At 42.0% G+C, this 15,827-nt stretch overlaps 1 protein-coding gene across 1 annotated transcript in view; it reads right to left on the bottom strand.

Annotated features, from left to right (window-relative positions):
- The window catches only part of lrrk1 (leucine-rich repeat kinase 1), a 258,601-nt gene that overhangs the window by 105,972 nt on the left and 136,802 nt on the right, over nt 1-15,827 (bottom strand). Inside the window, exons 15-18 of the mRNA XM_072564899.1 lie at nt 15,459-15,673; nt 13,238-13,402; nt 7,773-7,945; nt 2,073-2,193 (exon numbers count right to left, since the gene is read on the bottom strand). Of these exons, the coding sequence (XP_072421000.1) occupies nt 2,073-2,193; nt 7,773-7,945; nt 13,238-13,402; nt 15,459-15,673 (674 nt within the window). The remainder of the gene's footprint in view (nt 1-2,072; nt 2,194-7,772; nt 7,946-13,237; nt 13,403-15,458; nt 15,674-15,827) is intronic.

Below are 15,827 nucleotides of genomic sequence, written 5' to 3'. Positions count from 1 at the left end.
CTCTGGCACCTCTGGCTCTGTATGTTCTAGCACATCATGTTTTCTGCTTCTACCACAAGTTCACACAGTGAGTTGTAGACTGCAAAGCATCTGAATGATAAAGATTTGCCTCAATAACCCTCTTTCTAACCCTTTCAATAAATACTTTAAATTTATGCCCCCTGGTTATTGACCTCAATGCCAATAGAATCACTCCTTCCCATCTGTCTCAGCCCTCCATAATTTTATACACCTCAACTATACCTCACTCCAGCTTCCTCTGTTCCAAAGAAAGTTCTCTCAGACTATCTGTGAAGTTACACTGGATAATGTTGTCCATTCCAGGCATGCTTCAATAACGTTGCCCTCATAAACCTCTGCATCTTCGATTGTAATCGCAGTCTTCCTGAAACATCATCACCAGAACTGTACACAGTATTCCAGCTATGATTTAACTAAAGTTTTATACAGTTCCAACATAACCTCATTTCCCTTCATTGTTTAAATTAGTGCCTTCTACTTACCAAGTGTCTTGCTACTAAATATAGTTTCTGCCCATCTATGCCAGTAAAACCCTGAATAATTTGAATCTCCCCTCAACTTTCTCTTGTTCAAAGAAGGACAATCACGGCTTCTCTAATTGCTCTACATGGTACCTAGTACCATTTTGAAAGATCTTATCTGTACACTCTCTAAGTGTTCATCAGCTTTCCATTTGGCTGATTGGAAAATTGATATTACAGCACATACTTCATGTAACATGAGTTATCATACAACCAGATATTGAGCAGTAAAAGGTAACGATCCTAAAGTGACAAAGTGCTTGCTCACAGGAGAAACCAGCAATATTGAACTGGAGAATATTCAAAGATCAAATGTATATTTCTTATTTGTTTTCAAAAATGGGAAAAAACCCAGTAATTTCATAATCGTCAGCTACAATGTGTTTCATAACGTCCTCAAAACAGAGAACCAACTATTAAAAAAAAAATTCCTCACATGTTAAGTTAATAAAGATGCAGGTTTACGCTTTTAAATTTCAGAAGTTCATTTTTGAACAAATGAGGAACAGTCAGTTCTGAAAACATTGCCAATGCAGCAGGAGGTACAGATTTGGTTGCAGTAAGCTCTACATCCCCTGCAGTGAAACTTCCACAATACGTTCTCGCTGCCTGAAAAATCACTTCAGTATAATCAGAGAAAAGTAGGAACATGACACTCATTCAAATGGCACCCAAGGCTTATGCTGCAACTCTACTGATTCTGAAAAGATTGACTTCAAATCAACTCCAAACTTTGCAGTGCAGTAGTCATGAAATAGTCCAATCTTGCTGCTTGCTTCACTGTAAGATATGATATAATCCTCCTTAATGTGTACTGAGAATTAAATAAGATTTTATAAAATGGGGTTCTAACTGGAGCAGGATGACTAGTACTCTAAGACACCTTTTAGCAGGCATAAATCTTGAACACCTTAAGGTTCCATGCCAACAGATGTGACTGAAGAGGAATTTTGTACATCCTAAGACCTGTGAGAGCCTTGGGAACAGACTAGAAAGTATACTGATTCCTGTATACAGGAATAACAAAAAGACCAAGAAAGAAATGTAAACAACATACATGTGTGTGATCACAGGGTTATAAAGGTCATGATTTTCTGTATGTTTAAGAGATGTAGATTAGCTTTGGGACTGAGTATTCGATCTGTTAAGCCACTCTAAGACTGAGGCTGTCTAAACAAACACCAAGGCAACCTGCATACCTGAGTCCTCCTGTGTTCTGCATAAGGAGAATTCAGCACAATGAATGCAATGTTCAGTTATGCCCTCAGAACTTGAGCATTCGTTCTTTATGCAAAAGCCCTGGACAATGATGAAATGATCCTATATATTTCAATTCATTTTAAAAATTAGCAGACAAGACACAAATTAACTTAATCTAAAACAATATAGGAGATCTCATGGCAGAAAACAGGAGTATTTATCCAGACATTGAATGTGGGTGTTAAAGCTTGGATTTGGTCAAGTGCGGGAGTATTCAGAGTAAAATACCTAGTCTATTTTGCACTACACTGAAAGCTAGGAAGCACTTACCAATCTCCCAACCAACCTCTGCGATGCAGTTAGATTCCCTGTGTCCTTCATGCTACAAGCAACTTGAAAAATCAATTTGCGAAGCCCTTCCAGTCCATCAAGTGTTTTGCAGGATATCTCACTGTAGAGGAGACACAATGGAGAACATCTAATTGTAAAAGAAGTAAGAGATATAAATATTTCACCATAAATGGTGGATATCTCACTGTAAAAGGGAGAGGGGAATGGATATTTTTTACTGTAAAGGAGACATGGGAGTGGCTATTTCAATATAAACAGCAAGATAGAAAGATGTATATTTTACTGTAAAAGGGAGAGATGGAGGGGTGGATATCTCACAGTGGGGAGAGAATTATAACAAAAGTAGTTTAACACGGGACGTGAGGGGTTGTGCTGGAAAACTCATTGTTTTGAATCAAAGCTAAACATACTAAAATCACAGAACGGAGTAGCTAATACAGACTGAACAGGATTCCGACTCCAGTATACGAGTCTTCGTATATTAACTTCCACATTTCATTCTACTTCCTTACTATACATTCAACTAGATGAGAGTTGCCTAAGATATTGAACCTATGCTGGTCATTAATACCCACTTGTTATTAGTCTATTACAGATTTGCGAGTTTGAAAGGGAGAAGGCAAAATCTGATATAATGGTGTTACAGTTGAGTAAAGGTAATTATGAGGGCATGAGAGAGGAACTGACTAAAATAGACTGGAAGCAGAGGCTAACCAGTGATGGGAGACAAGGAAATAGCAGGAGAACTTAACAAGTACTTTGCGTCAGTTTTCACAGTGGAAGACATGAGTAATATCCCAAAAATTAAAGGGTGTCACGGGGCTGAGTTGAGTATGGTTGCCATTACGAAAGGGATAGTGCTAGAAAAGTTAAAAAGTCTTAAAATTGATAAATCTCCTGGCCCCGATGGGATACACCCTAGAGTTCTGAGAGAGGTTGCTGAGGAAATAGCAGAGGCATTGGTTGAGATCTTTCAAGAGTCACTGGAGTCAGGAAAGGTCCCGGATGATTGGAAGATGGCTGTAGTAACCCCCTTGTTCAAGAAAGGATCAAGGCAAAAGATGGAAAATTATAGGCCAATCAGCTTAACCTCGGTTGTTGGTAAAATTCTAGAATCCATCATTAAGGATGAGGTTTCTAAATTCTTGGAAGAGCAGAGTCTGATTAGAACAAGTCAACATGGATTTAGTAAAGGGAGGTCATGCCTGACAAACCTGTTGGAATTTTTTGAAGAGGTAACAAGTAGGTTAGACCAGGGAAACCCAGTGGATGTGGTCTATCTAGACTTTCAAAAGGCCTTTGATAAGGTGCCACACGGGAGGCTGCTGAGCAAGGTGAGGGCCCATGGTGTTCGAGGTGAGCTGCTGGGATGGATTGAGGATTGGCTGTCTAACAGAAGGCAGAGAGTTGGGATAAAAGGTTCTTTTTCAGAATGGCAGCCGGTGACGAGCGGTGTCCTGCAGGGTTCGGTGCTGGGGCCACAGCTGTTCGTATTATATATTAATGATTTGGATGAGGGAACCGGGGGCATTCTAGCGAAGTTTGCCGATGATACGAAGTTAGGTGGACAGGCAGGTAGTACTGAGGAAGTGGGGAGGCTACAGAAGGATCTAGACAGGTTGGGAGAGTGGTCCAGGAAATGGCTGATGGAATTTAACGTGAGCAAGTGCGAGGTCTTGCACTTTGGCAAAAAGAATAAAAGCATGGACTACTTTCTAAATGGTGAGAAACTTAATAAAGCCAAAGCACAAAGGGATCTGGGAGTGCTAGTCGAGGATTCTCTAAAGGTAAACATGCAGGTTGAGTCTGTGATTAAGAAAGCGAATGCAATGTTATCTCTTATCTCAAGAGGGTTGGAATATAAAAGCAGAGATGTACTACTAAGACTTTATAAAGCTCTGGTTAGGCCCCATTTGGAGTACTGTGTCCAGTTTTGGTCCCCACACCTCAGGAAGGACATACTGGCACTGGAACGTGTCCAGCGGAGATTCACACGGATGATCCCTGGAATGACAGGTCTAGCATATGAGGAACGGCTGAGGATACTGGGATTGTATTCGTTGGAGTTTAGAAGATCAAGGGGAGATCTAATAGAGACGTACAAAATAATACATGGCTTTGAAAAGGTGGATGCTAGAAAATTGTTTCTGTTAGGCGAGGAGACTAGGACCCGTGGACATGGCCTTAGAATTAGAGGGGGTCATTTCAGAACGGAAATGCGGAGACATTTCTTCAGCCAGAGAGTGGTGGGCCTGTGGAATTCATTGCCACGGAGTGCAGTGGAAGCCGGGACGCTAAATGTCTTCAAGACCGAGATTGATAGGTTCTTGTTGTCTAGAGGAATTAAGGGCTACGGGGAGAACGCTGGCAAGTGGAGCTGAAATGCGCATCAGCCATGATTGAATGGTGGAGTGGACTCGATGGGCCGAATGGCCTTACTTCCACTCCTATGTCTTATGGTCTTATTTGGGTCTGCCATAGACACCATCATCATATCAGTGTCTTAAAGTGAGTGGGTTCACTTTGCACCATGTCTTTTAACAAGATGCTGCCAGACCTGCTGAGCTTTTCCAGCAATATCTATTTCTATTGCTTTACAACAATGTTTTGATTGACTCCTGATTAGGTGATCATGGCTTATGTGGCCTACAGTGTAGAAACGGGAGAGTCAGTACGGGTTCCTAACTGAACCATAAGATATAGAAACAGAATTAGGCTTTTCGACCATGGCTGATATGTTTCTCAACACCATTGTAAATTAGATTAGATTAGATTACTTATAGTGTGGAAACAGACCCTTCGGCCCAACAAGTCCACACCGACCCGCCGAAGCGCAACCCACCCAGACCCATTCCCCTACATTTATGCCTTCACCTAACACTACGGGCAATTTAGCATGGCCAATTCACCTGACCTGCACATTTTTGGACTGTGGGAGGACACCGGAGCACCCGGAGGAAACCCACGCAGACACTGGGAGAATGTGCAAACTCCACACAGACAGTCGCCTGAGGCGGGAATTGAACCCGGGTCTCTGGCGCTCTGAGGCAGTAGTGCTAACCACTGTGCCGCCCTCCTGCCTGTCACCCTGTAAACCTTGATCCCTTCACGAATGAAGAACATTCCCCCTCGCCTGCAAATCTTTAGACTAAGGGAGGAAACCCACACAGACATGGGGAGCATATTCAGACTCCACCCAGACAGTCATACAAGGATGGAATTGAACCCAGATCCCTGATGCTGTGAGGCAGCAGTGCTAACCACTGAGCCACCATGCTGCCCTAATAGAAATGTAAACATTGAGGTGTAGTATAACAGAAGCAGCTAACAATACAGTAGTGAATTACATCACTCCAGTAATGTCAGGCCACATAGTAAGCTGTTCTTGATGAGTTGATTAGTAAGGGGATTGATGAGAAGGCAGGACAAAGGGTTTGAGAAACAGATCAGCCATGGTGGAACAGACTCGATGGGCCAAATAGACTGATTCTGCTCCTCTGTCTTACAGTCTATGGTATAATGGAGTGGTGGGTCTTGCTTTAACATGGTTGTACAGGCACCTTTCCTGTTATGTATACATTATACTTGTTCAAAGGGATTTCTGCTAACAAACATCCGCTCCATGCTCATCTGAGAATGCTTTCAAAAATTAGCAGATAAACAGTGAGAAAGAAATGTTGAACTAGCAGTACAATGAGACTTGCATTTATATAGCACCAGTCAAAACATCAGGATACACCAAAATAGTTTACAACCCTGTGATATATTTTTAAAATGTGCTCACTGTTAGAATGTGGGAATTGTAGCAAAAAACTTGTTTGCAAGAACTAGCAGTGTGATATTGGCCAGATAATCTTTATTTTAAGTCATGTTGATCAAGGACATCAGGAATAACTCACTTAGGATGGTGCCATGCGATTTTCATATCCATCTGAGAGAGATGTTTAATGTCTCAACTGAATTCAGCACCTACGATATTGATTCATTCCCTCAGTACTGTGCAGGATATGATAATCTACCATTAGCCAGAGAAAAATGATGGAATCACAAGGGCATATTTTTGCTAAGAGGGAATGTTCCCAGGGCAAGCTGAGAAGCAGATTGCCTGCCCAATCCACACTGCAACAGACCAAAACAGGAGAATGTCATTGGAGACAGAGACCCCATTCCCCAAAGAGGAGGCTATGAGTGGGAAAGGACAGTCCTGCATCCCAAGTGATTCCTCTGCTCGGAGGGTCCTCATGGCTTCTATCCTTTCCCAGCAGCCTCTCTCTCTTCAAACAGAGGAATTGAGATCAAGCATGGAAACCTCAAAACAACCTCATCATAAAGGGCTTTTGCCCAAAACGTCAATTTTCCTCTTTAAAGACAATGTGTTTGAAATAAACAGTATTTTCTTGTACAGAAACATGATTAGTACATTAAAAAAAAACTTGAGTTTGTCAGTCAGGTAAATTGGGACTTTAGACAGATAGACTGTTTCCATCTTTGTGACAATCCAGAATAGTGTTACTTTATTTCCAGCATGCTACCCCAGTGGATGGTAACAACGGCTGCAGAGATTGTAGTAGGAGGTTGCTTTTAGATTCTTGGGGCATTCAAACAGGTTGAGAGGTCAGTCTGTCCAAATCAGACTGTGTACCTCAAAAGGGTTGAGACCAATATCCTGTTGGGCAGGGTTTAAACCAGTTTGGCAGAAGATGGGGACACAAGCATAGATTGAGTTGGTACACATTTGAAACGGAAGGAAGAAAATCAGTAGTCAGATGCAGAAGGCAAAAGGAACGATGATTAGAAAGTTTTCAAAACATATTTGGCTGTGCTCAAATTCAATGCAGGAGTTTCACAAGTAAAGCAGATGAGCTGAAGATACAAGTGGAAACATGGCAATAACTATTCCAAAAGCATGGCATAAAGAGGGACAGGTTTGGCATGTCAACATTCCCACTTAGAGTTCCCAGTTAAGATCAAGTGCAATGGGGGCTATAAGAGACAAAGGGGAGGAGTGGCAACATTATTTGAAGAAATCATTACAGCTGTGAAGAGGGATAATGTATTTTGTTAGGAGGATCTAAATTAGGCCATTTGTCTTGAGCTGTGGAACAAAAAAGGCCCAGTCACACTGCTAGGAGTTTACTGTAGACCCCTAAATAGTTAGAGGGAGAGAGAAAAACAAGTATTTAGGCAAATCTCAAACAAGTATAAAAATAAAGCAGTAACAGGGGATTTTAATTATCTCACTGTTAACTGTAAAAATTTTACCATGAAAAAAATGTTCCGAATGAATACTTTGCACCTGTCTTTGTGAAAGAAAGGGGAAGATGCAGGGATTGATATTAAGAGGGCAGTGAGATATTGGAAATGGTTAGCATAGTGAGGGAAGAAAAACTAAGAAAATGAGTATCTATGAAAGTGGATTATCACCTGGGTCAGATGACGTTTACCCTGAGCTACTAAAAGGAACCAGGGAGGAAATAGCAGATGGCCTGAGCATAATTTTTCAACCCTTGCTAGAGGATCGCTGACGTTTACCTTTCTTTAAAAATGGAATGAGGAATAGACCAAGTCATTACGGGCCAAGTCAGTCTAACCTTGTAGTGGGCAAATTATTGAAATCAGTTCTGACAGATTGGATAAAAAACTTAAGAGGACGTACACTGTAAATGGGATTGTACTCACTGTAAATTTCGGCAGCTGATATCAGGATACCCAGTTGCTCGAGGCCCAGATGGGGAGCGACACAAAGCAAGGACATAAGCTCGAAGTGTAGCAATTCGCTCTGATCGAAATTTTGTGTCAATCAAATCCAAATGTGTTCCTACTACAATCACAGTAGCATTGGGAGCTTTTGCCTTGAACAAAACACAAATCGTGTTCAATCTTTTTCTATTTATTGAACAATATTACTCAAGAGAAAGACAGACAGCAAGGATCAGAGAAGCATGTCAGTGAGTAAGAGACATAAATAAAGTCAGAGACAGACAGAAGCACATAAACACAAATACAAGACTGAAAGTTGCCACGGAGATGGTACTGAATTCAGCAGTGGATGTGCTTAGTAAATATGCACAGGAATGCAATGTGCTGTTTGACTAATTTAGTTTTGCTTCGGCGTAATTATTCTGAAGGTAACATCTCAGGGAGGATAGTGTCTTGCTCGGAACCAATGGGGCTCAATAGGAAGCCAAATTAGGGGAACCTGTCACATATACAATTTTGTCAATGCAAGCAGGTCCCACATTAGGTCAAAAGCTTCTAAAAGCAGATGAGGTGATTGTACAGTAGGAGGTCATTGAGTAAACAAGCTATTGACAGCCTCCTATAAGAGGAAATTACAAAGAGGAGTTCATGGTTGGTCAATTTCACTCGCAGATTGGGAATGCTGGAAGAGAAGTGCAGTTGTGCAGGTGATGGCTGACCTGTGCACAATCATGGAGGCAGCCCGAGGGGGGCTTCCAATATCACTAAGGTGCCAGGAATCTCAACCTTGGTAGCAGAAGGACTGTTGGGCTTTTGTGATCAGCTACTCAAGGGATGGACTCAGGTTCTGGGAAGGCATCAGACTTTATATATCACAAATGTAGGCAGTTAGGTATAGTGGAATGATCCAGTGCACCCATCAAGTCCTGTTATTACAGTTCAGAACAATTATCAGCAGGAAAGGGGCTGTGCAACTGTTGCCACCAGCTCCTTCTAAGGTTTCCTGGCTATTGCTGTGATGCACTCATCCTGAGGCAATTGCAAATGGTGCAGCTACACTTCCCACCGCAAATCCTCTGTGGATGGCTCCCAGCTGGTAAGATATACCTAGTAAAGTGATGTTTGTTGACCCCAGTAAGAAACTCCACAGCCATGGCAAAAGAGCAATAAGACCATTGCAATCTCAGCACATGAGCCATTGGCCTCCAGAATATGTGGTTCTGATGCCCTGGTCAGTGCAATTGGCCCTTCAGTATTGCTGTTCAAGGATTCCAGCATTGCTGTGCAATCAGGCCAACAGGATGAACATGGGGAAGACTGCTTTGTCTCTTCGAAGCATGAGGCAGTTGATGAGGAATATCTGGCAGCATTACAAGGCCATCAGAGCTTGGACCCATGTGGCACCGCATTGTTCAGGATGACATGGAAGCCCGAAATGCCCTGATCCAGGAACAGTGCACCTAAGCATGGCAGCTATTATAGGTGGCCATCTGATTAATGCCCGTGGCAAAAATGTGATTGCAGCATCAATCTGCTAAATATCAGGATTCTTTCAAGGATCAGTTGCACCTCTGGCATCACACAACCAGCAACCCATTGTGTCTAGTCTGTAACTGCTGTACTGCTTCAGAAATCGAGCAGACCATGTTAGCAACTATCAGTGGTGTCAACAACCAGCTGAGAGAGAAAGAGGCTTCAGGGCCAATGAGGCACTTCCCAAAGCACAAAGGCTAATTGTTTATACATGCCCATCAAAGCATGAGTGGGACAACAACGGGTGCGATTAAATTGAAAAGGATTTAATTCCCAGATTGTGCAGATTGCTTTGAGCCACTGGCTGTGGATCCTTGTGTGTGGCAGCTTGGGAACAGCGATGTAAGCCACCTTCTAACATAGTACTCCCAATGCCACATCTCTGTGGCACTTGTTCAACTAAATGGTTGGACACTTGTATGCAAAGCCATCTAGTTAAAAGGCGGCTTATAACAAAAGGAACAGAAGGTAGCCCATTGAGCCTCCCTTACCTCTCAATACAATAATAGCTTGTCAAACATTTCAATGTATTTTACCCATCCCATCCTCATAACCCTGTGTGCCACTGGCAATTAGAAATCTACCAATTTCTAAATTAAACATATGCAAAGAAGATATGCTTCTACAGCTCCCTGTAGTAAAGAATTCCAAAGAATCACAACCTCTTAGTAAAATAAATTCTCCTCATCTCAGACCTAAATGATATTCCCAAATTTTAAACTGTGCCCCTGGTCAGGCATCCCCATACTGAAGAGGAACCATACAAAGTTAGCTCTGCTTCAAACAAGGTGACTATTAAGAGGACCAGTAGTTTTCAAAAGATGAGTTTCTGACAACTGGACCAATTTGCTAGCCCTGCAGTATATACTGGCTCAGACCTCCCTAGCTGTTATTTGCTGTGTACAACATGATTTGGCTCTATAAAGGGGAGAGAGAAACTGTCCAATGAGGATATCTTTCATCACCAAGCCCCAAGTAGGAATCGAACAATAAATCAGATAGAGAACTTCAGGTTTGTTCTGAGGGAGATACAGGAGCTTCTGATCAAAAATTGATTCAATGAAACATCTTGAGCCATATTGGCCAATGTGACATTTAGGTGCTGCATCTCCCTTCATCGGGTCTCTGAGGTCCCCTGGAAGAAGCTTGCCATTTTTATCACCTGAATAATGACACCATTCAATAAAGTTGACACGACGTATTATGAGGGTCTTGCGGTGCCTGCCTGGTGGCCAGGAGGTTCGGGTTTAAATCTGACCTACTCCAGAGATGTGTCATTACATGCCTGAGCAGGTGGTTTAAACATATCCATAACCTCATTTACATTCCAACTAATAAGGAACAATGTTGACCCACATGTGTCTTAAGTGACTACTCAGAGTGCAGCAACGTGGCAAAGGCTGTAACATGGTGCTCCCCTTTCCTCATTGGCTGTGCTGGATGTTGGTTTTCTCACTAGCCTGGATGACATTGCCTGAGACAAATACCAACAATCTCTGCTTGTCTAAGCAATGAGGGCTCTGATATTTTGAGTAAGTTCTGCCTAGAGGCAGGAGCATCCTCTGTTGTTGCAGTCCTCCCGGCTCACCTGAGGTGGCACAGACCTGACAGAGACACAAATCTGATCTCTCTTCCATAGTGGCACTCATCGATTGAACTGAGTGTCAATAAAATGGCTTTGCGCACAACTCAGCATAAAAGGAATTTGTTGTTGCTTCTCGTTCCCCGTGTAAGGCAATTTCTCAATGGAAGTTGCCACTTGTACAGACAAGGGGATATTGCAACACTCATGGACTCCGTAAATGTCCTTGGCCAGGGTTGCATTTACTCTGGAATTTTAAAAACACTGTTACTCATCTCCCTCGGGCATCCAAGATGTTGCCTCAGAAACAAAACTCGGAAATTCATCATTAGTCTGCAACACAGGATGTGCTTGGCATCTGCTGCTCAGAGCAGAGTGTTCAAAATAATTGGACCCTAGGTTTAGTCAATAGTGCAAGCCCACCAAGGTGCAAAAATATGAGACGATGGCAAAAGAGGAGTATGCACTCTCATAAGTACCCTCCTGCCCCTCAGGAGGTAAAGTCCAGTTCCTCAGGGATGGTGGCTGCAAGGACCAAAGATTAACCGATTGAAGAGAACAGAAAGGTGATAACACTTGACAACAAATAACGCAGATACTGTTGTATCTTGTAGAACGTAGGTCGAAACACTACACTGGTCATACACGTGCTCACCTCTAGACACTGCCAGACACATTTCTATCCTATCTCTCTTCCCAGACACATTCCAGTCCCTTGTAGGCCAAATGTAATTCCTTTAGATCTTCATCACCTCAAGCACCAACAGTGACCTTCCTTTCTCCAAATGATCTGTCCCCTACTTGAGTGGACTGCTCCAGTAGAACTCCATCTTTGTTAGGACAGCCAGGTTTGCCACTTCACTTACATTGTGGGCCCTCATCTTTTACAGAGGCACTGGGGCAATGTTGAGTTCCAGATGAGAAGGGATCAATCCTTTAAGTTGAATACAGCTTTCACAAAGACCATTCAGCTGCTGAGCTCATTGCAGCTTTGTCTAAATATGGACAAAACAGCTGAATTCAGGAGCTGAGTTGAGAAACATTGGGGTATTGTTTGATCAAATGCAGTATCAATGACTTCCAGCAAAACTAAAGTCAATGGATACAGGAGAGAAACTGCTGGTAGAAGTCATAGCTAGCACAAAGGATGTTTGTGGAAATTTCTGGATTTCAGTTATCTCAGTCACAGGACATTCCTGCAACAGCTCCTGAGGGTGTATCCTAGGCCCATCCATCTTCAGATGATTTATCAATAACCTTCCCTTCATCATAAGGTCAAGCGTGGGGATATTTGCTGATCACTGAACAATGTTCAGTACTATTCATGACTATCCTCAAACAATGCAGCAGTCCATATTCATATGCAACAAGATGTGGACACTATTCAGACTCGTGTCGATACTCGACAAGTAACAATCACATCTGATAAATGCCAGGGAAATACCACTTCTAAGCAATTGAAAGTTTAATTTTAATCTTATCTCGAAAACAATAGCATTTCAATTCGTGAATGTCTACATTCTGGAGACTACCATTGACCTGAAACTGACTGAACCAGCCATATAAATACTGTGGCTAAAAAAAGCAGGTCAGAAGCTGTGAATCCTGTAGTGGGCAATTTAACTCCTGTCTCCCATAGGGCTGCCCATCATCAATAAGGCACCAGTCAGAAGTGTGAATACTCTTATTCAGAGAATACTACCGCTTGCCTGGATAAGTGTAGCTCCAACAACATGCAGGAAGTTCAACACCAACCAGTTTAAAGCGGTCTAATTGATCGGCACCACAGCCACCACCTTCAACATTCACATTTTTCATCACTGACACATATATCTATGGGGTGCACTGAAGTAACTCACACAAGCTCCTTCATACATGTATCTTCTACTACCTAGAAGGATAAAGGCAGCAGATGCATGGGACCACCATTCCCTGCAAATTCTCCTCCAAGCTACACAAATCACCATCCTGACTCAGAACTATACTGCCATCCCTGTTGCTGGCTCAAAGTCCCAGAACTCTCTTTCAGATAGCACTATGGCTCTATCTACACCACACTGCTGTATTCAAGAAGGTAGCTTACTACCAACTTATCACGGACAATTAGGGACAGGCAACCAATAGCTAGCCTAACCATCAACACACATATCAAATGATTACTGAAAAAAAGGCACTCAAATTCCAATTTTGTTCCCAACCTGCTAATGTGTACTGCTCTAATATACAAGCTCTACAAGGGTTTCGCTCTAATATACAAGTCAAGCAAAGATTTGGAGAGTTTGTACTTTGCAGGTCATGCCAGTTTTTAAAAATAAAGTCCACTTCCTACCTCAATGTTCAGTAGCCACGACTGCAGGTTTGCCACTGCTTCCTCTCCAAGTGCCAGATTCCACACCACCACATAGAGGGCTTTATCAGTGAAAAAGCACTGATTGACTGTTGACATTATGGCAGCACCTCCAACATCCCACACATTAAACATGATGGAATCCACCTGTCAAGTAAAGAGTAAAAACTAACAAAACTACATTGTAGCATTCTGTGTCATAGTTAATTACAGTGACCTGTTTGCTAGAGATTGGCTTTAGCAGAGAGCTAGCACAGGCATGATGGACCAAATGGTCTCCTACACACTTCAATAACTCTATCAAAGTATATCTTTCAAAAGAATGATGTGAGCCTTCCTGGTAGATATGCAAGATTGGGAAATGTACCTTTAGAAAGTGCTATTACGTGTGGCTGAGAAAGCTGCAGAATGATGGAAAAGACTTCAAACACTGACAGTTTGCAAGGTGAAAATTATTGCCCTTTCTCTTGCCAATGCATATTTATTAAAGTTAATATTTTGGACAAAATGCCACAGCACTGGAGTCAATTTTAATCCTGCTCTCGTGGTGGAATCTGCTTTGTGGGCAGGAAGGAGTGGAGTTATAATGAACACATTATTTTGCTTACCAATCCTGTCCATTAATGATGTAAACCTGCAGAGCTCTGTAGGCAAACAAAGAAGCTACCGAAAACAGGCTGAGGTCTCAAAAATTTATGAAAGTGCAACAAAACCTCAATGGGAGAGGAATGTGGAAAATATGCAGCTGTCCTACTTGGCAGGAAACGGATCAACAGAAGACATTTTGTGAAATACCCTCCACATCAACACAAATACAGAAAGCAATGTCACAACATGATTGCTTTACCTGATAAATGAGTTAGTGAGTTTGAAAAATGCACCCCTGAAAACTAAAATATAATCTGAAAATCAAAAAAAAAGCCACAAGAAAATCACAAGAGCCTAAAAAAAACAACTGACCTCTGCCATGTTTCTCTCCACACAAAAATGAACCCACAAAAAAAAAGGAGTTGGTAATGTAGCAATATTGTCACTGGACAATATCCAGAGGGCTAGGCTAATGCTCTGGGCACAAGGTATCAAATCCCATCAACAGCAACAGTGGAATTTCATACCTAATGGTGATTGTGCTTTGTGCACCTCCTATGCACCTTGTGTGCCTCACTCTGTCTAAGCACCCTATGGTCTGTATGCCCTTATTTGCTATGATCTGCCCACACTGCTCGCAAAAAAAAACAACTTTTCACTGTACTTAGGTACATATGAAAATAAAACAAATCATTTCAAATGTAAATTCTAGTTAAAAATCTCAAGGATAAATGTAGTCTCAATAATGGTGTTTCAAGGCTAATCTTTGATTGTGACAAAAATCTACCTGGTTCACTAATGTCCTTCAGGGAAGGAAATTTGCCATCCTTATTGTGGAGTGGTCTACATGTGACTCCAGATCCAAAGCATTGGGGTGACTCTTAACTGCTTCTGAAATGGCCCTAGCAAAGAGCTCAGTTCCAACACAATCAGGAATGGGCAACAAATATCAGTAAAGCCCACATTCTATGAAATAATAAAATAAAATACAAGTAGTATTCTAATCTCATGAGTCCACCCTGGTTCCATATCCCTTTACACCACCACTCCCTCCCAACCCCCCCCTCCCCCCTCCCCCAACCTTTTCCTTCTCTCACTCTTAAATCATAGACCATAGAATCCTTAAAGTGTGGAAGCAGGTCATTCAGCCCATTGAGTCCACACCAATCTTCCCAATCAGCTTTTTAAAAATTGAAATGAGAACAAACAAAACTCAGCAGGTCTTTCAGGGATGTCGTCTTTCTGTTTCTCTCTGCACAGATATGCCAGACTTGCCAACCATTCCCAGCATCTTCTGTTTTATTTTAGATTTTCACAGAGCTTGCTTTTATAATAAGAAGCTGATGTGAGTAAGCATTCTCCTTCAGTCCCTGTTAGGAACACGTCGATTATCTACATTCTCCATTGGATTTAGTATAACTGGAAGTGTTTCTGGATTCTCAAAACAGATCAGGAGTAGAGGGAAGATGATTATTGGGCTTCCCACTCTTTGATACTTACAGCAACACAAAGAAAATAAGAGACTTCAGATTCTCTGAACCCACACAGCATTACACTTTAACAATGCTATATTGGAACTGCAATACATGTTAGAATCAAGCAAAACTCTCAGTACCTTTGTCTTGAGATTGGCAGGTCGCAGAAGTTCCCAGCTGGTAGTTTGGATGCTACTTTCCTTGGACATGGTTTGAGTGGATTTTCCTGACTGTAGGGTCTCCAACAGAGTGGATTTTCCTTGACGTGGAGGCCCAACGATGACCATTTTCAGTAACTTGCAAGGCTCAGCTTTTCGCAGCTGTGCTCTCAGATAGGTCAGTATTGAACTTGGGCCTGTTAAATGGTTAGAAGCGACAAGCCATTTACCAAATTGTAATGCAGCACTATTCTTATAATTCAATTCAAATCCCTCTTCTATCTGCCTGTTATGAAACTCAATCTTCATTGCGAAACTCCATTTATATTTTAAGTTAAGTGATTCTGCAAA

Source organism: Chiloscyllium punctatum, chromosome 48, assembly GCF_047496795.1.
Source record: "Chiloscyllium punctatum isolate Juve2018m chromosome 48, sChiPun1.3, whole genome shotgun sequence".
Taxonomy (NCBI): domain Eukaryota; kingdom Metazoa; phylum Chordata; class Chondrichthyes; order Orectolobiformes; family Hemiscylliidae; genus Chiloscyllium; species Chiloscyllium punctatum.
The sequence above is the reverse complement of the archived record's forward strand: the minus strand, read 5'-3'. Positions and strand labels throughout refer to the sequence as shown.